General features: G+C 43.3%; 1 protein-coding gene across 3 annotated transcripts; it reads right to left on the bottom strand.

Annotated features, from left to right (window-relative positions):
* Positions 1-9376: 9376 nt before the first annotated feature.
* On the bottom strand, positions 9377-19460 carry DACT1 (dishevelled binding antagonist of beta catenin 1). Of its 3 annotated transcripts, none has more exons than XM_045900959.3 (4): positions 18805-19460; positions 16267-16399; positions 15363-15518; positions 9377-12434 (listed from the first exon to the last, which is right to left on the bottom strand). In XM_045900959.3, the coding sequence occupies exons 1-4, from the start codon at positions 19147-19149 to the stop codon at positions 10531-10533; spliced, it is 2538 nt and encodes an 845-aa protein (XP_045756915.1). In that variant the 5' UTR covers positions 19150-19460; the 3' UTR covers positions 9377-10530. The 3 variants fall into 3 exon arrangements, with proteins under 3 accessions (XP_045756915.1, XP_045756916.1, XP_045756917.1); XM_045900960.3 differs by having other exon boundaries at positions 9377-12323; positions 18805-19459; XM_045900961.2 differs by lacking the exon at positions 18805-19460 and adding an exon at positions 16486-16557.
* Between the last annotated feature and the right edge of the window lie 1799 nt (positions 19461-21259).

Genomic DNA, 21259 nt, shown 5'->3' with positions numbered 1-21259 from the left:
GAGGGGGGGAGGGAGTGAGAGTCCTAAGCCAAATCCCCACTGAGTGCAAGCCCCACGTGGGACTCGATCTCACGACCCTGAGATCACAAACTGAGCCAAAACCAAGAGTTGGACACTTAACTGACTGGGCCACTCAGGTGCCCCTGAGAGTCTTTTTTTTTTTTTTAAGATTTTATTTATTTATCTGAGAGAGAGAATGGGAGACAGAGAGCATGAGAGGGGGAGGATCAGAGGGAGAAGCAGACTCTCCGCTGAGCAGGGAGCCTGACGTGGGGCTCAATCCCAGGACTCTGAGATCATGACCTGAGCCGAAACTGAGAGTCAGATGCTCAACCAACTGAGCCACCCAGGCGCCCCTAAATAACTTTTTTATTTAAAAACTTGTGTGTGAGGACAAAAAGAAAATTAGGCACATTTATCTAAATGTTACAGTGCTACTTTTCCAGAAATCTGTTAGGAATAAAATATGTGTGTCTTAGGCAACAAGCCACATTTTCAGCGTCCTAAATCCTGTCCTCTAAATATCAATTGATGAGATTCTGTAGAAAGAATGTTCCTCCCTTGGCCTAGTTTTGGCTTTGGGGGAATAACTGTAACTCTTTCCTGACATAGGATATCATTTAGGGAACAAAACTCAAAAAACTCACTTAATGGTATACACGCTAGTGGTCAGCAATTACCTGAGTCCTTTTCAAAGATTCTAACTTGGAAAACCTTACGCACACATTACATGAAGTAATGCAAAAGAGAGCAAAGGCTACAAATATAAGGACTGTTACATTCCTCACAATGTATGTTTCTTCATTCTTATTAGGAACTTCTTGACAGAATGGGTATCATTTCAGTCCCTGAATTCACCAGAGCACAAGTTTATCTTTGACTTTGGTAACTCTATAGTTGTGGTCAGAATCAATTAAACCATGCAACAGATTAACCACATGATTATCAGTATCAACCATTAGGCCTACCAAAGACTTCCCATGAATTTTCTGAATCAACTGAATTTAGGCAAATGTTTAGAATAACATCCTTTTATCAAGGATTGATTTAATTTTAAATTTTTTTCTAAAGTTTCCCTAACAGTTGGGGAAATGTGAATGTGTCTTGGATATTAGATAAGATGAAGATGCATTTACATGGAAAGTCAGAGACTCCTGACTAAAAATCCAGTGGCAAAAGAGCAAGTAAGGTATGATCCCATTCTAGAACAAAAATTCATATATATGCATAATTGAAGGGGATCTGGAAAGACATACAATGAAAGGTGGATAGGAATCATCTCTGAATAATAAAAATAGTATTTTATATTCCTATTTTTTGCTTATTTGTTTTTTAATTTTCTATAATACACATATACTGTGTTTGTAATCATAAAAGATTACTTTCAATAAAAAAAAAAAAAAAAAAACCTCCCCTGGGCCCCTGAATGGCTCAGATGGTTTAGGCATCTGCCTTTGTTTTTGTTTTTTGTTTTTTTAAAGATTTTATTTATTTGAGAGAGAGAATGAGAGAGAGAGAGAGAGAGCGTGAGAGGGGGGAGGGTCAGAGGGAGAAGCAGACTCCCTGCTGAGCAGGGAGCCTGATGCGGGACTCGATCCCGGGACTCGAAGGCATCGCTCAACCAACCGAGCCACCCAGATGCCCTAGGCATCTGCCTTTGGCTCAGGTCATGATCTCCGGGTCCCGGGATGGAGCCCCGTGTCGGGCTCCTGGCTCAGCGGGGAGCCTGCTTCTCCTCGCCCTCTGCCTCTCTCCCCTGCTCATTCTCTCTCTCTCTCAAATGAATAAGTTAAAAAATTGTTTAATAAAGTAAAACAAAAAACTCCCCTTAGAGTAAAAAATAGACCTCTGCATTTCATGGTTCTAGCTAAGTACAATATTCAGAATAAAATGCCAGAACCCACTAGAAAGCCAGAAATGTGGGAATAGTCTCCTCTTAAGTAAGGAATAAATAATTAAAAAGAAAATTTCATGGGAAAAAGATGCTCTGCAAGATTCCCTGCCCAAGTTTGCCAGTTCAAAGACTTAACACATTTTGCATAAGATTTTAATAAATAGATTTTAGGGTTGTTTACCAAAACCAAATTCTACTCTGATCATTTTGATGTTCCCCATCATTAACTATAACCTCCCAACAAAACTCTCTAGGTTGCAACTCTACATCCTAGTATCTGTTTGTAGCGTTCCCTTTAAAATATAACATCTAGATGAACTAGTGATACTTAAGACATTTTTTATGTTTTGGTAACCCTGAAATATTCATCTGTTATGCTTAAATATAAAGGTAAATTATTCATTGACCACTTCAGCTGTAATGATTCCAAAGCAGCTGTTACTTACCTGGGCAATGGTCCTCAAATTAAAATAATTCTCTGAATCAGCTCTAGGCTCCATGCTGCTACTCCTTATGTTTAACAGATAGGTTGTAGCAGCTCCAAAAAAGCACTGTGGGCCAAGGAGTAAATAACCATTTTCAAAAGCATAATTATATACTGTATTTACATTATAGTGAGAGATATGGTGATCAGGTAAATAATTAAAAGTGACAGGTCTGAAATGAAACAAAATGATCCCAAGGAAACAAAAGGTACTTTTATGTCACCATTCAAGCAATATACATATGTGTAAAGAATGTTATGTATTTTTTAGCCCCAAAAGAAAAAGTAGTATAGAAATAAATTATATAGCTCCCTTGTACCTTTTAAATTAAAGGTTTGCACCTAGAAAAAAAGTAAAATAAAATTGACTGTGCCAACCCTAAATACACCCTCCTCAACATTGATAAAGGATTTCCTTGCTTTCAATGACTCCTACTATTATATGACATTTAAGAATCAGAACACAGAAAGCCTATGTGTGTTTTTCAGAGTAGGTGGGGAATTTGGGGGAAGCACATTGATTGGCTCTCCGGCACAACTCTGCTGGGCCTTTGAATTCCATCCATATAAAAATAAATGGGTCAGTGGATTCTGGTTCTGCCATGGCAGTGTGAGTCCACAATAACCTAGCCCTCCTACTGTTTACAGTTAAAAGCTCTGATAAAAATATGGGGGGAGGCAGGGAACTACCTGAGAACTATGAAAGTAAACAAAAGCAGATGGATTTGGGGGGATGAGTGAGTTTTCCGTTTTCTCTCTTTTCTCATGCAGCTTTATCCTGAAGACAGGCCCCAGTTTCAGAGCGGTGTGTGCTATAGGCAGCTAAAATTCTAATAGAAACATGTCTTTCTAGCCACAGGGACCAGAAATGTTGATCCTGTGGGGTGGAGTGAGTGGGAGAAATCCCCAAAGGGAAAGAAACAGAGAAAGGGGTTCCCCAATTCGGTATATGAGCCTTTGGTTCCATCTAACATCCGAGCCAAGCATGTAAGGTATAGCCTCAAATCAACATAGCAAAGGCATTGACAATTTAAATGAGATATGAACCACCTGCATAAGTCTCAGACTAACCCCTGAACTACACATGTGCAGGACAAACCTAATTTAACTGAGATTTAAACAACTGCCCACAAAGGTGAGAAGAACTTAGTTAAGGTCAGAAACTAACTGGGTTGACTGCTTGCTAAAGCAAAAACATCAACTTTCTCCTAAGGATTTAAAAAAAACTCAGAATGAACCCGTATAATATTACATTGACAGTGTTCAGGATACAATCTGAAATTACTTGACAACCAAAGAAAAAATGTGACCAATTCTTAAGGGAAAAACAATCAATAGATGACAACCTCAATATCACCTAAATGGTGAAAGTATCAAAAACTTTTTTTTTTTTAAGATTTTATTTATTTATTTGTCAGAGAGAGAGCACAAGCAGGGGGAGCAGCAAGCAGAGGGAGAAGCAGGCCTCCCGCTGAGCAAGGACCTTGATGCTGGCTAGATCCCAGGACCCCGGGATCATGACCTGAGCCAAAGGCAGATGCTTAACTAACTGAGACACCAAGATGTTCCACTATCAAAGACTTTAAAGGAGCTACTATAACTATGCTCCATGAGGTAAAGGAAAACACATTTGAAATGAATGAAAAGAGAAATCTCAGTAAAGAAACTAAAAACAACAACTATAAAATATACCCATTTGGAAACTTTAGGACTGAAAAATACATATCTAAATTAAAAAAAAACTTTTTTTTCACTGGATGGGTCCAATAGCAGAATGCAGATAACAAAGGACAATGAAGATAGATCAATAGTAATCATCCAAACTAAAGAACAAAGAGAAAAGACTGGAAAAATGAACAACAGTTTCCAGACTTTAGGACAGTATCAAAAAAGCCTAGCGTTAGAATTCTACAAAACTATCACTAAAACAAAGAAATGAAGTTAACAAGGTGCACAGCTCAACGTTAATATGCAATATCAATTGTATTCTTTTATTCCACCAGCAATTGGAAAATAAAATTTACAAAATTTCTTACAGTATCACCAAAAATCATAAAATACATAGGAATAAATCTAGCAAAAGATGACTAAGACCTCTACACTAAAAACTATAAAACATTGCTGAAGAAAATTAAAGAAGACCTAAATAAGTGGAAAGATATAGCATACTCATGGATTAAAAACTCATTATTTTTAAAATGGCAGTATCTCTAGTACAAACTATATTCCATGTGATAACAATAAAATTTCAGCAGGTTTTTGTTTTGTTTTGTAGAAGTTGACAATCTGATTCCAAAATTTATATGATAAGGCAAAAGATCTAGACTAATCAAAGGAATTAAGAAGGAGAAAGAGGAGGGGCACCTGGGTGGCTCAGTCAGTTAAGCATTTGACTTCAGCTCAGGTCATGATCTCTGGGTCCTAGGATCTGCCCACAAGCCCTGCTCAGCAGGGAATCTGCTTCCCCTCATCTTCTCCCTCCTGCCCCTCTCCCTACTCATGCTCTCTGTCTCTGTCTCTCTCTCTGTCAAATAAATAAATAAAATCTTTAAAAAAAGAGAGAGAGAGAAAGAGAAAAACAAAGTTGGAAGACTTGCCCTACCTGATTTCAATACCATAAAGCTACAAAAATCAAGACAGTTCGGTATTGGCTAAAAAAAATAGGCATATAGATAAGTGAATCAACAGAATCCAGAAATAGATACATACATGTGTCAAGTGTGTGTGTGTGTGTGTGTGTGTACAATGGTGCCAATTCAGAAGGGAAAATCATTTCAACAAATAGTTATAGACCAACTGAATATCTGTGTGCAAAAATTAAACGTCTATTCTTACTTCACATCACACACAAAAATTAATTCAAAAGAAGGTCATTGGCCTATATGTAAACCTAAAATCATAAGACTTCTAGAAGAAAACACAGAAAAAAGTCTTTACAACTTTGGATTAAGCAAGGTTTCTTAGATGGGACACCAAAACCCAAACCATAAAAGAAAAAATAAAGAATTGGACTTGATACAAATTTAAAACTTTTGTTTTTCATAAGGCACCATTAAGAAAGTGAAAAGGCAAGGGGTGCCTGGCTCAGTTGGTTAAGTGTCTGACTCTTGGTTTCAGCTCAAGTTGTGATCTCATTCATGGATGGTGAGATCGAGTCTGCACTGAACTCGATCTCAAGGCAGATCTCTCCCTCTGCCCCTCCCCTGACAGTCGCGTGTACATGCTCTCTCAAATAAATAAATAAATCTTTTAAAAAGAAAAAAGAAAGTGAAAAGTCAAGCCACAGACTGGGAGAAAATATTGACAACATATATCAAAGGACTTTTACATAGTATTTATAAACTCTTACAACTCAATAGTATGAAGCCCAACAACCCAATTTTTTAAATGGACCAACTATTTGAGCAGACAACTAATCAAAGAAAATATACAGATGGCCAATAAGCACATGAAAAAGATAATCAACATCATTAGTTATCAGGGAAATTCAAATTAAAACCACAATGAGATATCATTACATATCCATTAGAGTGGCTAAAATGAAAAAGACTGAGAGCATGCCAAATGATAGCAAGGATACAGAGTAGCCAAAATTCTCATACATTCCTGGTAGGAATGTAAAACGGTATAATTAGTTTGGAAAATATTTTTGTAATTTCTTAAAAAGTTAAACATATACCTACCACAAGACCAAGACCAAGGCATTCCACTCCTAGGCATCTAGCTATAAGAAAAAAAGACATCTGTCCCCACAAAGACCTGTACATGAATGTTCTTCACAGCTTTATTTATAATAGCCCCAAACTGGAAATAACCCAAATGTCCATCACAAGTAAATAGGATAAACAAAGTGTCATATATCTACACAAAGGAATACAACCCAGTAATAAAAAAGGAATGAACTTATTGAGACAGGACATAGCATGTTAGAATCTAAAAATCATGATGTGGAATGAAAAATTCGGGCAAAAAAGTAAAATACAAAGTAATCTATACTGACAGGAAGCTACTCAGTGGTTGCCTGGGGGAAAGTGGAGGGAGAGATGGATTACAAAAGGTATCAAAGAAACTTTTGAGAATGATGGAAATGTTTGTTATATTGATTGTGGGGTTTACATGGGTATATACATATGTCAAAACTGTTCACCTTGTGCAGTTCAAATATGTGCATTTTACTGGACTTCAATTGCATCTCAAATAATATCAAAAATAAGAGAGGGAAGGGAGAATCCAACTTATCGACAAAGGCAACAAGCAGTTCTATGCTTCCAGGCATATGGTGAACTGGATAACCTAATTGTCTCACTATAAAACAGAAATGGTAAGTAAACTATTAACAAACATCCTCTTAAGTGTGTTTTGACTTCATTAGAAAGAAAGACACACAACTTTGGTCTACCCTTAAAGAGTAGGGGGAGAGATTGCTGGTCCCTTAAGCAAGGGGCTTTGGTTTAGACAGGCACTCACGGACAAGAACTTGGCTTGCATTTGGGACTGAAGGTAGGATTTAGGACTGAGACTTCCCCAAATTCCTGAAGCAGTGAGAGGCTACACCCTCAGTAAAAGGTTGGTCCAAGAAAACATTCCACTTGCTAGCCCAGGAAAAAATAAGGAAGCTCTCCTGCCTTGGGAAAGGTCTCCTCTGAGATTGAGGCCCACATCAGGCTCCCTGCTCAGTGGGGAGTCTGCTTCTCCCCCTGCAGCTCCCTCTGCTTGTGCTCTCTCTCTCTGATAAACAAGTAAAAAATTTTTTAAAGACATATGAATAGTAAAAGACTAACAACATTTTGAAGAACTGAGTTATCTGAGAGTTCTTGCTAAAAGATGTCTTATTTAAAAAAAGAAAAAAGATGTCTTACCTTTATAAGCCATGGGGAAATCACTTGCTATATTCCAAAGTTAAAAGCCTTCTCAGACATAAGAGGTATATAGAGTATAGGAAAAGAAAATTTCCAAGACAAAACTTAAAAAATGGTTAAAGAATTTTTGTTGCATTGAAATTTAGCATCTGAAAAATTCATCATAATTGAGTACATTTCATAGTAAATATGAGACTGGGCTGATTCTAGTTTCAACAAAATTTGTCCTCCCATTGGCCAAATTTGGGACATGTTGAGCATCAAAAACAAACAAACAATAACCATGATTATAAGATATCAAATGAACAAAAATCCATGAGTCCATTGTGATATTCAAAAAAGAAAAAGGGGTATTATTAACAATAGCCAAACTATGGAGAGAGCCCAAATGTCCAAAGACTAATGAATAAATTAAGATATGGTATATATACATACACAATGGGATATTACTCAAGTAATATTATTTGAATATTGCTCAAAAAAATCTTGCCATTTGCAACAACGTGGACGAAGCTAGAGTGTATTATGCTAAGTGTAATAAGTCAGAGAAAGACAAATACCATATGATCTCCCTCATTTGTGGAATTTAAGAAGTAAAACAGCTGAACATATGGGTGGGGGAAAAGAAAAAAAGGAGAGGGAAACAAACCATAAGAGACTCTTAAAAAAGAGAGAGAGAGAGACTCAATATAAGAGAACAAACTGAGGGTTGATGGAGGGAGGTGGGTGGGGGATGGGCTAGGTGGGTAATGGGTATTAAAGGGGACACTTGTGATGAGCACTGGGTGTTGTATGTGATGAATCACTGAATTCTACTCCAGAAACCAATATTGCACTGTATGTTAACAAACTAAAATTTAAATTAAAAAAAGAAAAAGGGAAAAAAAATAGGGAAAGCCCTTTTTTTTGTAGAATGTATAAGGGAAGATATTTAGAAAACCACCACTTTGAATCCCCAAGGCAATAACTGGTTCATGCAAGGATCAGCAATGTAAGCTAAAGCCATTAAGCAGAAGGTTGTGAAGAATATCCACATAATATTGAAGAATCACCCACAAATAATAACCATTTGCAAAGAGAAAAAAACCTTTATAAAGGATAAATCTCTGCTCACCCACTTAACCAAGGAATCACTCTTAAATTCAGTAACAGTAGGGCAACCTGATATTATGTTTCTTAATGTGAAGCAATAAAGACACACAAGATCACTAGTGAAATCTTCTTGCCAAGAATGTTTAACCTGAATCCAATCAAGCCTTACACGGTTTACAGGAAATAGAAAGACTAGGCATTAAAAGACAGCATAAGGAAACAACCAAATCCAGAATGTGGGCCCTTCTATGACTTTAAAAACCCAATGTCATTTTTAAGAAATGTAGGGAGACTATTCTAAACTAAAAAGACAAAAGATCTACAACCAAATGCCACATACTGACTGAAACCTGGCAAGGAAAAGGGAGGAAAACTGCTGTTAAAAATTCTGAAACCAATTGGAAAATCTGAATAGAGATTAAATATTTGATGATATTCAGAATTGTCCGTTTTCCTTAGGTGTGATCATGATGTTGCAGTTATATATACAAGAATTTTCTTGTTCTTGGGAAATATATGCTTAAGTTTTTAGAGATGAAATATCATGATGCCTGAAATTTACTTTAAGGGTACAGCAATGTGGTGGAGAGAGGGAAGATTGCCAAAATCTGTCTTTAACCTTCAAAACCAGCAAAATGGCTTAACCTAATACATACGTAAAGAGAGTTAAAGCAAGTGTTAGCAATTGTTAGCAATTGTTAAATCTGGGTGTTGGCTATACAGGTGTTTACTGTTGTATCATTTCAACTTTTCCATGTCAGAAATTTTTTTATACTGAAAAGTTGGGGGAGGGGGAAGACTCTTTTCAGAAATATTTTCCCTAGAAGACACCTACCAATTTTACCTTAAATTTTAAAGAAATACCTTAACTATTCTAAAGAAGTGGTTTGCTTTTCCTCATTTGTTCACTCACCATCCAGTCGAAGCCTACAGCTAAAACCTGCTTTAATTATTGCAAATATTCTAATGCTTAGAATAGAAATCCCAAAATAATCAGCACAAGATTTAGATGTGTAGCTGGTTTTACACCCAAACAACAAACTTAACAGCAGTAAAACAAACTGTTTATTACAGCATAAAATGCGTTATATTAAATTTACACAATGATATATAAAAACACATACTGTTTATATCATACAGTAATTTAACATCCATAGAAATATCAAAACAAATACTACTCATGCACAAAACATGCATATATTGGTATAAAAAACCATTTTACACAATACTGTTTACCAAAACAACAAAAAATATTTTTTTTAAAGCCCTTCCAGACAGGGTCAGTGGTCCAATCTGGACTGGATTGCACTAAAATGTTCGGGCCGATACTTAGGTGGCACAGTGCTCAGTGAGCAATTCTGGGCTTGGAGTCACACCCAAGGGTCATTCAATTAGTGAATTTCTCAGTACCCAAGGACCAAAATTTTATCACAAAGGCAAGTCCTTCCAAAAAGAAATGGTTGGATCTGCTGCAAATCAGGGAGGAGGAGAAAGGCATCAAAATGTTGGCTAATCGGCCCTAAAAGGGTTACTGTATCCAGGGCCTAGGCACCAAGTGTGGCGACAGTTTTAGTGAATCCTTTGAAGGTTGTTACCAGCCTCCCTATCCGGGTCACCAGCTCTGGATTTAGGGTCTGGTCTTCAAGTTCTGAGTCCAGTAAACCAAACAGTTGTGAGAAGAAAACAGAACGGGGGATACATCTAAGAAAGGGAGACTATATAAAAAATTACAGAAAACAATGACTGTCCATCGTACCTACTTCACACAATTGTATGTGACGCCCCTCAACAGGAAAACCCTGGTGGAGACACTTGCCCGAGAGAACCAAGAAGCAAACGTACGTCCTACATTCCATCCACCTGACCTTCGGACCAAAAGGTCCCATCCCAGTAAGACTCGAACATCGAAACCTGTGCCTTCAGAGATGCTCGGAGACTTTCCGATAAAAATCACCTGAGGCCACAAAATCCATTCACTATCACCACCATTAAAAACCCAGTATTTACTCCTAGCCAGCAAAACTCTTTACCTTCCATTAAAGGCACTAGCGTCCCTACAGGATGAAGACGAGACAATTTACCTCAGGTTTACCTCAACAAAAGGAGAACATTCCGTGGATCTGTCACACACAAAAAGTCAGACGCCACGTCTTCCTCCAGGAAACTAGAAAACGCCCCACCCTCCCCACCAGGGGTTCCCCTCAGACGGTCGTCATGAGCTTCAGCGAGCCGGACCGGAAGCGGAGGATTTTCTTCTTGAGGTTATGCGAAGCCTTAATTTTGACAAAGGTTTTCGTGGGGTTGCTGTGGAGGTCTGGGGCCGTGACCGCCTGGATGGGGAGGGTCTGGACAAACTGGGACCAGATCAAGCCCCCGCTTTCTTCGGAGTCGCTGGAGCTCGTGCTGTCGCCCGCAAACTCCCCCTCGCTCACGCTGGACTCGCTGTCCCCGAAGCAGTTGGTGGTGTAGTTGCTGCGCTCGTCCTCGCTGGTGTCCAGCACGGTGGAGTGGAAGAGCGACTCGCACTCGGCCGAGTACTCCGAGTCGCTGGCCACGTACGCGTAGGGGCTGGCGTAGGGCAGCGGCACGGCGGCGGGGTAGAGCCCCACGTGCTCGCGCCGGCCGCGCCGCGACCTCCGCAGGGCCTCCTCCAGGGAGACCTCGGCGGCCGAGCGCCAGCGCCGCGAGTCGCTTCGCTTGTGCTTGGGCTTGGCCACCAGCGCCTCCCGGCCGTGGCCGTGCGCCCTGCCCCCGGCCCTGTGGCCGGCACCCGGCGGCCGGCTGGGGAGACCGGCGTCCGCCTGGCCGCCCCCGCCCTTCCTGCCCCGGGACGAGGCCTTCCTGAGTTTCTTATTTGTATCCGCGTCGTCGGGGAGCCGGCACTTCTTGCCGGCGGCGCGGTTCTTCTCCCTCACGGGGGGCAGCGCGCCGTCGGGCCCGTGGAGGGCCAGGGCGCCCCGGGGCTTGGGGGCCGAGCCCCGCAGGGCGGCCGCGGTCCGGGCGCCGCGGTGGGGGCGGCCGCCCGCGGCCTGCGGGCCCGGGCCCGACGGCGCCTTCGCGGGGGGCCCTTCCTCCAGGCTCTGAGAAGAGGAGCCCTCGCTCTTGAAACCCAGCGCGGGCCGCTCTTCCACGGCGAAAGCGGAAGACAGCAGCGCAGCCGGGCCAGGAAGGGGCGCTGCTGGAGGGGCCGGCGGCAGGCCGCCTTTCGGGGACAGCTTTTTCAGGGGCTGGACGACTCTGTTCTCCTGCGGCGGCGCGGGGCCCCTCCCGGGGCTCTCCTTTGGGGAGGCGGCTAGGACCTGAATGCCGTCTTTGGGGGACTCCCCTGTCACAGCGGTGGGACACCGAGCGTGTTCCTGGGAGGCGGCCTTGGCATTTTTGGGCAGATGCTTACTTGGAAGTTCAGTGGCAGCGCCTGGCGAGCAGCCCTCCGGCGGGGACAACCTCTTGCTTTCCACTTGTTCTGCCTTTGACTCTTTTGACCACGGCTTCGGTGGGGAGAATGTCCCGTTGTCCAAAGAGGGGATTCCGCCAGAGGGCAAAAGCACCTGTTTAGAATTCTTAAGGTTCCCGGGGTTGCCCTGTGAGACGCCCCCAGTCACTCTGACACAGAGGCTCCCATTCCTCAGAAGCCCTTTTGTGGGGTCAGCATTCACACTGGTTCTTGGTTTGTTGGTCCTTACAGGGTGTGTTTTTTTCTGGACCAGGCTCAGAATGTAGCCATCCATTTTCTTACTGGATGATGGATGGGGAGCAGACCACAAACTGCTTGGAGCCGGTAAGGAAGTGTCTGTCTTGATGGCGTCCAGCTCAGATCCCACACAAATGTCACCGGCATGGTTACCAAGCCTGTCCTCTTCCCTCAGAGGGTTGCCCGTCAGGCAAAGGAGAAACATTGGGCTCTGCACCGCCACGGCATGAAGAGGACTGGGATAGCGATACACATCATTCCCGTTTTTAGACACCAGATCACACTGGTACTTGGGATTCACATCTGCAATGATACCAAGGGAATTAAATTGTGATGTGGATTGGGAACGGCAAACTGCCCCCGAGGCCTGGTCTTCACAGTGGCCTTCTTTATATTCCAACCATCCTATGAGATCTGAAAGACATTTAAAGGTACACTCTGAAGAACTGAATTGGTCAGCGCCGGCTTGACACAGGCCAATTTCTATGAAAACGAATTCAGATAGAGAATGCTAAAGAGTCCACAACTATTCCTAGAAGCTACTACACTCTTTTACATACAGTCCATACTACTGGATGAGGGAAGAAAGATTTAACAAAGAAATGTGTAGCAAGAAATGATACATCCTCAGCCGTTAAAAATACTTTTAAACTACTGAATAATATGGGGAAAATCCTTTAAAGTTTAGTGAAAATCATGATATAATACCAGACTATGATTATAATTTTATTGGCTGTATACATGCAAAGAGAAAAGTCTTAGATGAAGCACACCAAGATGCCGATGGTAGCACTGCAGTGTAGAAAGCAAGGGAGATTTACTGCATTTCCTATTTTCTAAATTTTCAGTAAGTATGCACTGCACTTATAACTAGGAAAAAAACCATTTTTTGAATCATTCTTTCTCTGGGCTACTCTACCCTCCGTATTCTATTCCTGGTTTCCTTTTGAAATACTGCAGATAAACTGTACTTTCTGAGAGCCTTCTCCTCATTTTCTTTTTTTTTAGACCTACTACTTAATGACATATGTTTGGTATAACTGTCAACTGGAAATTCAAAGAAACTGATCAAATTTCAATGGAGACTAACCAAATATAAATAATAATCACCTTATACTTTCAATAGTGACACTAAAAAAGAAAATAATATTTTTAAATAGGAAGGGATTCTTGATAAGGTTTTAAAAGATTGAGTTGTAGTATTAATGAATAAATTTTCCACATCTCAAAACTGTAGATGCCAAAATACAATGAAATCAAGCCTTCTTGCTTAATTAAATGATTTTGATGTCTTACCTTGGTGACTATTCTAAATAGCAAGTGCCTTTAATGAACTTCAGCTAAGGAAAATCAAAGTTTTTATCACTAATATATCCCGTATTATATTTACTCAAATATTAAAAACCTACTATGTGCCAGAGTCTATGTAAATTGCTTAATTTAAGGGAAAGCTCCATGACCTTCAATGATAATTAGCAGTCCTGGGGAAAAATACATTCTGGACCCAGAAATGCTATGATTCATTTGTAAAGAAAAGATTATTATAAAGTAAAAGTGCTGTGTCCCTACCCCCTCCACCTCCACTCCTAATAAATAGCTAATTGTAAGAAATGGAAACCTTTCTACCTAATATCGTTGCCCATCCCTCTTCCTCCACTACTCTATCTTCACCCTACATTTAAGCACTGCCCTACATTTACCTACACTTTACCATTCTGTCCCTGTTCCCTACTTAGAGTTAAGGAACAAGACAGACCTCTCAGTCCCCAAGGCCCAGTACAACTGTCTCAATTATGTGAAGATGTGGCATTTGGGAGATGGGGGTCTGTCTTCAAGGAAAACCTATACCAAAGCGCCTTTGATGGGTTTTAAAGTTTCCCCCTGAAACCAGATCTGCAGAGTGAAGGGGAGCAATTACCAATGAACTTGAGGCCTAGACACTCTAGATAACACAGATTTGTGCTTCCCCAAATGATTGCTGCTGACAGCACACAGTACAAACACAAAGAAACCAGCCAGTTAGCGGCCTCAGTTGTGTTGCATTACGTGTGCATTGCTCAGATCTCGAAAATTCAGCCTTTCCACCGAAGTGGAGGACACAGACCAACCGAGAGTGCAATGACTTGTGCACCTACAGCTCCTCTCCATGTTTTCTCTGCTCTTCTGAGGAACTACAATAAAGCAGAACTACGCAAGGAGTCCCAAGTTTCAGCAACAACTCTGCCATTCAGCAAATGAGGAGCCTCTGACAAACTCTTTTTATAAAACCAAATTCCTCCTCTGTTCAGTGAGAAGGTCGAACACAGCAATTTCTGAATTCCCTGGGTGTGGTGGAAAAAACTTGGACCTGGCAGTTAGTCCCGAGCGTGAATCCTGCCTCTGCCACTCACTAGCTATATAACCTTAAACAATTAACCTAACCTCACTGGACCTCATTTTTCTGAGACATAAAATGGAGCTAACGATACCTGCATACCCTGCAGAACTACTGGGAGGATTCAAAGGAGATAAATGTATGCAGAGCATTCGGTACAGTGTGTGACATACAGTGGAAATGCAGAAACTCTTCCAATACCAACAACAGCATGACTCTCTCTGGAGGTCACTGCAAGGATAACCCAAAATGGGGAACAGTGGCACGTGGCCCAGGGGAATCTCACCCCACCCACCTGCTGGAAGAAAAGACAGCTGCCATCGTGCAAGACATTGTAGAGAACCTGGAGGGGCCACTGCTCCCTGAAGTGCCAATCAGTCTGACATATATTTAACTTAGTGTAAGTTTGAGCTTTAAATGATTAAAAGAAGGAAAAAACATCCAAAGTGGTTTTCAAGAGAAAATGCAAACAAGTTAAACTAACGGCAAAGGCTCACAAACAGAGCCCAAGATCTGTAATATTGTGACAGGATTTCTAAAGATAAGCTATCTTGCCACCATCAGCTAACTGGTCCCCAAAGAGGACTTGAATAGTGGGCATCATGGTTCTAGATCAACTATGTCATGAAATGTAACACGTTGATGAAATTCTCTGACCTTCTGTTTTTCTATCAATAGAAGGGGTTGAAGCTAGATAATCTTTAGGGGCCTTTGACCCCTTCCAATTAAAAATGTCTATCAAGGGACACCGGGGTGGCTCAGTCATTAAGCATCTGCCTTCGGCTCAGGTCATGATCCCAGGGTCCTGGGATTGAGCCCCACATCGGGCTCCCTGCTCAGCGGGAAGCCTGCTTCTCCTTCTCCCACTCCCCCTGCTTGTGTTCCCTCTCTCGCTGTCTCTCTCTCTGTCAAATAAATAAATAAAATCTTAAAAAAAAAAAATGTCTATCAATGCTAAAAAGTCTTACCTGCAGATTTGGGGCAACCATCGGAGATCGTCAAGGTTGCCTCCAAGGGGCTGCAAAAGCAGGTACTGGAATGACAACTGGATAAACACTCACTGAAGACCGAGTTAGAGGAATTGGAAAGGGATCCTGAAGCCCCATCACTCAGCTCATAAAACCCTACAAATAAAAACACCATTTGGAACTAAGATCATGTCAAGCAATAGTACACATCTGTGCTTAAAAGGAAAAGGGTTAATCAACTAGGAAAGGTAGGAAAGGGAGGTTTTGGTGGGGGGGGGGTCAATTTTGGTTCACTGGATTTAGCATTGTGACTGTATGGTTTTATTTCAAGGGATTCTGAGGAAAAGGCAAAAAGCCCGTATCTACGGATACATTTCAAAGTTACTCTCACCCTCAAATCGACTGCCCTCCTTGACCCCACCTTTAAAGATGGGCAAGGAAAGAGACTTAGATCTGTCAAAGCCTCAACTCTATCATGAATGTCTCAGAAGGAATAATTTGAAGAAAAAAACAAATCTATTTAAGGAGCCAAATGGCTTAAAAGGGGAAAAAAAAAAAAAAAACGTTTGAAGTGGTCTCAGGAAGTTGAAGTGTGACTAATTTTCTAGCCCAGTTCTGACTTTCTCAAGTTTCAAAGGAGGACTGCTCTTCCAGAAATTTGAATAGAAGCTTTTATTTTTAAACTCAGGGGACTCCAGTCAGATCAATCTCATTATTAAAAATTTTGTCATCTGGTTTTATTTCCCTCTCATACAACTGAATGGCAGACTGCTTTTTTTTTTTTTTTAATTCTCTCTGCCCTAGAAACAAACTCCATTGCCATTTGCAGGTCTGGGAATGCTAAACCCAGGGGGCTGAAGTAGAACTTGAGTGCAGAATTCTGTCCGTGTGCTCACACACTCACCTGAGCTGGGCCGACTGTCTGTCTCCAGGTGCTCTTCAGATGTCTTTTCTACATCTAGTCTCAGGTCACTTATCTGCTTGTCAAGTTCTTGCAACTGATTCAACAAACCAGCATCTCTTCTCCTCAAACAATTCTGATTAGGAAGAAACACAGAAAGGAAAAATGAACACATTTTTGGTCACAAAGAACCAGAAAGCCTGCTCTTAGTATTCAGATTACCATTTGAAGAGTTCACTAAATCTTCCAAAACCAAAATTTTACTGGATGACCTGAAATTTAAAAAAAAAAAAACAAACTTCAAGAATATTTCCTATGTTTCGTTTCACTTTCTTAGATTTTGTGGTGCTATAAAGTTTCTCCATAAAAACAGGACTTGCTTTTTGTATAAACGAATATATACAAACTCGCTTTTTATAGGTAAGGATAAGAAAAGCTTTTTTTTTTTTAATTTTTTAAAAATTTTATTTATTTGACAGAGAGAGAGACAGCAAGAGAGGAAACATGAGCAGGGGGAGTGGGAGAGGGAGAAGCAGGCTTCGCGCTGAGCAGGGAGCCCGATGTGGGGCCCGATGTGGGGCTCGATGTGGGGCTCGATCCCAGGACCCCGGGATCATGACCCAAGCCGAAGGCAGACGCTTAAGGACTGAGCCACCCAGGCGCCCCAGAAAAGGAGGTTTTTTTTTTAACCCTCTGCATACAACCAATTTTTTACAAAACCATTCTTCACAGTAGACTCTTTAATTTGAAGTCAGGGTGTAAGATATTTCCTACAATATACTCTACTCTTACTTAGGTGAGATTTTCTGGCCGAATGTCCCACAGAGTTTTGTTTTCTATTAGTTGCTTTGTGGGGTTTAATCAGTCTTAGGGCCTTTGAAAGTGAGAAACTAATACTAATAGCCAGTGCCAAGTATAATGTGAGCTGGCAAAATCCAAAACCCTCAAGGGAAGGTCCATCAAGATTTGAATTCAACTCAGGTTTCCAAAGGTGACAGATCTGTAGTGCTAACTCACACCGCCACCTAGTGCTTCCTACTGCTGGGAAAGCAAAAGAACTAAAAAGGCATCTGGTTCAAATCATGAATGCCAAGTCTACAAATGAAAAGAGTGCCACAAACACTGACTGGACTGAAATTCTCCTGACATGCTGCCTTGCATGAGGAGAATGTGGCAACAGGAATGTGCCACTCGCAATCTTGAAACTCGTGAAGAGAAAAAGGTGCTATCGTACAAGACTGCATAAAATGTCAATGACCAGGCATAACCGGCGAGAATTGACTCAAATCCACGTTACACATGAATCTGGTCTGCTACCAAAAAAAAAAAAAAAAAAAAAAAACAGTAAAATGCCAAAAAGGTAGTGCACAAACCAAGATACATCTTTAAAAAAATAGATGCATAGGAATATTATTCCTCCTGTCTGACCTTTGATTTAAAAAGCTTGTAGACAAAACCATATATGCATTGTTTGCTAGAATGAGTTTCTTCAGGAAAAATGAACCAAAGTAAAAGCACTTTGATGCTGGAGAGAAAAAGGGAGAGAGGAGAGAGAAAAATTATCTGAAAAGAGATAACACAAGAAACCCCTTGACAAATAACCACATGGCATCACCTGTGTTCACTATTGTAGGAGGGACATTATCTAGCATGTGTCTAGTTTCAGACAGTATCACATGGTCAGAAAAAGATTTTTTCCTCTCTGTTTTCAAAACTACATTTTTGAGGTCACCATAACAAAGCTGCCGCCATTATTCTGAGGCGGGGTCAAAAGCTGTTCATCAATACATTAAGCGCCAAAGTTCTTTTTCTTCCCCATTAATGCAGATGGCACAGAATGACTGAGACACTGACGGAAATCCATTAAGATAAATGTTGCCTAAGAGCAGGTTCTCTCTCTCCCACCTCCACCACCGGTCACATACGAGAGGACGGGGCACTCTCTCCAGCCAAATTTCTATCATTTGCGTGTTTTCGCTGCCTCATACAAAGGGCTTCTATTTGAAATCAAGCAGCAGCCCAGGCAAAAGCTGGCAGGCCCAGAGCCCTGGGAGGGGCAGGGCTCCCTACGTGCGCTTCCGCGAAATCGTAAAATTCAGCCTTCGACAGTTAACCTCGCCACAAGCCCCCTCCTCGGCTTTTGTCCCCTCTCGGCGGGAGGACACGAAGCTCAGAGCTCCAAATGAAATGGTTATTTTAAAGGAGGGTTTGCAAACATTCGGGGAGAGGGCGTTGCATTCGTCCAACTAGAGAGGTTGAAGGTTACAACCAGGCGACTCCAAGAACCCCGAAGGCAGCGCCAGGAGGGGAGCGCTGCCACCCCCTCCCGGCACTCCGCGCGGGGTCGCCAGCCCCTCACCTGACACAAAGCGGGCACACGCCAGAAACGCGTGGGCGCCGGCGGCCCACGCAGCAATGGGGGTCCCGGAACCGGGAGAGTCCCCCCAGCCGGAGGCACCCTCGCGCCCACCCCCAGACCACCTGCCGAATCCCAGCCCCTGCGCAGGGACAGCCGTGCCCCTACCTCCAGGCACGACCTACCAATTGCTTCCGCAGCAGCAAGATATTCTCCTCCAAGAACTTCTCCTCCAGGCGGCTGCGTTGCGCCGCCTCCGCCGGCAGCTCCCCAGCGCGGGGCGCAGCGACTCCCGAGCCCCCGGCGCCACGCAGGGCGCCCCGAACCAGCAGCTCTTGGCGCTGGCGCAGGTACTCCAGCTCCGCCAGCCCGGCCAGCGTGGCCTCCTGCCGCTCCCGGGTGCGCTGCCGCTCCGTGTCCGCCTCGCCCTTCTCCCGCCAGCGCCCCTCGGGCTCCCCCGCGCGCTGCTCGCCCCGGGCCGGCGCCTGCGGCTCCAGCGCCCTCGCCGCCCCGGCCGCGCTCGGCTTCATGGCCCCCACCCTCGCAGCGAGCACCCGTCACCGCAGCCGGGCCGCCCGCGCGGAGGAGCGGGCGCTAGGGCTGCGGCCGACGGCTCATGCCGCCCTGAGACGGGGCACGGCGACGGGGCGACAGCCAGAGACGCTCAGGACCCGCTCGCGGCCGCGGGCTGCCGCCGTCCGCTGCCGCCGCGCGGCCCTCGCCGCGGCCCCGCAGCTGATAACGCCCTGCCCGGCGCTACGTCACGCGCGGCGGCCCGGCAAACCCCCGCCTGGCGCCCGCCTCCCCGCGCCGGCCCCTCCGCGCCGAGGCCCGCTCCCCCGGGCTTCCCCCTCTTCTGTCAGGGGCGCCGCTGGCGCTCAGCGCCGGCCTCCTCCGCGCTCGGCCCTCCCCGCTCCTCCCTCTCTCCTCCCCCGCTCCTCCCGCGGGCCCCCGGCCCCCTTTTCGGGCTTACTGCGCCCAATTTTTGCCTCGCTCCTTATTGGTTCTTTTGCCTCGCACAAAGCAAGGGGCGAGCGCCTCGAGTCCCAGCATCCTGTTACAGTCGGCCTCGCAGGCAGGGTCGCGAAGGGACGCAGCAGTTGGGCTCCCCGGAGAACTTTCTGAAACTCGAGCGAGTTGCCGCACACAATCTTAGCCCTTTCCCCCACGTCCACTGTTCACATCCACTCGCACCGATTCAGGTTTCTTTCACCTTGCCGAGCAAGGTGCTCGGCGTGTATGCCAAGACAATTCTGTGGGGTTGGTTTCTTTGACTCCGCTTTGTGGAGGCCAGCGATACCAAAGCACAGGGCAGTGTTGCTCTAAAACCGTCTCACTCTTAGTTCTGTGGCTGTTGTATGTATGTATGTACTGAAGGCATATAAAATTAGGCGAGAGGAATGTCGCTGTAAAGCAAGCAAACGGTTGCATCAATTCTTTTACCAGCCCGGGGTTTAATGCTGGCGCGCGCGTTTTTGTTTGAGTTTTTTATTGTTGTTATTTGCTATCTTGAAGAGCTCTGACTCTGAAACCAGACTGTCTGAATGTGAATTCTGTTCCAGCTTTGACTAGCTGTGCAAACAAGTTACTTCGCTTCTCTATGCGTCTCCTTCCCCAACGGTAAAATGGAGCCGCTAGCAGACTACGCCCGTTGTAAGAATTATAGTAATATACGGTATATAATATGGCGGGGCGAGGGTGAGCGTTTACAAGTGGCAGGCATATAGATGGTCAGGATTATAGGAGTTGTGGCTTTTTGTTTTCTTCTAGAGGGACCTATAAACTTTCCCCCCGAAGTGCCATTTGTAGCGTGGTCACCTCTGCTTGGGACACTGGTCACAGGGAGTCTTGGTGGGATAGAGGTTTGGAAGCGCCACTAGCTGGCTTGTCTGTGGAAAAGCACCAGATCTGTTTTAAAAATCAATACATCAAAGAGCCTCAGAAATTAAATCCAACAAGTCACAATCTGCTAAAGTTCAGGCAAAGTGTTGTGTGAAGGAATGCATCCTTGATCATTATATCAGACTCTTACACCTTTGCCTGGCTGCCCTTTCTACCCTGTGTGGTTTAGCCTTTCCTCCAAGATCAGTTCACTTCCCTCCTCTGAACTCCAGATAACTGTATGAATATCTGATTCTTACCAAATGCTATTTGTTTGGTTATTTATCTGGGTGTGTACACACGTATCTATGTATGTAGGTGTTTATGTGTATTTCTTCTCTCCAATTACCTTATAAACGTTCCTTGAAGGCAGAGACTGTTTTAATACCCTCTTTAGTATTACTGTACTCAAAACAGTGCCTTGTAAGCATTCAACTGATGATCTCTAGAGACTCAAGAAAATGTAGGTTGGTTGTAAATTGTTTTTACATTAACATACTTTCTAACTAAATAATAGTACCCATTTAATCTCTGCAACAAGTAGAATCAACTCAGCATTTACTAAAACAAAAACAACAAAAACCAAATTCCCTTGCCACACTCCATTGACCTCCCCATTGCTGTCCCTCACAGACATAAAACAAACTCTAACAACAATCATGATTCATGATCAACAAGATTGTGTATTACATCTAAAAACAGAATTATGTTCAAGTGTTCATCAGCATACAAAATCAATTCTATTCGGGTCACCTCTTC

Source organism: Mirounga angustirostris, unplaced genomic scaffold, assembly GCF_029215605.1.
Source record: "Mirounga angustirostris isolate CCGP_5_RB_7025 unplaced genomic scaffold, mMirAng1.0.hap1 SCAF_9, whole genome shotgun sequence".
NCBI lineage: Eukaryota > Metazoa > Chordata > Mammalia > Carnivora > Phocidae > Mirounga > Mirounga angustirostris.
This window is presented reverse-complemented; position numbering and strand designations above follow the sequence as displayed.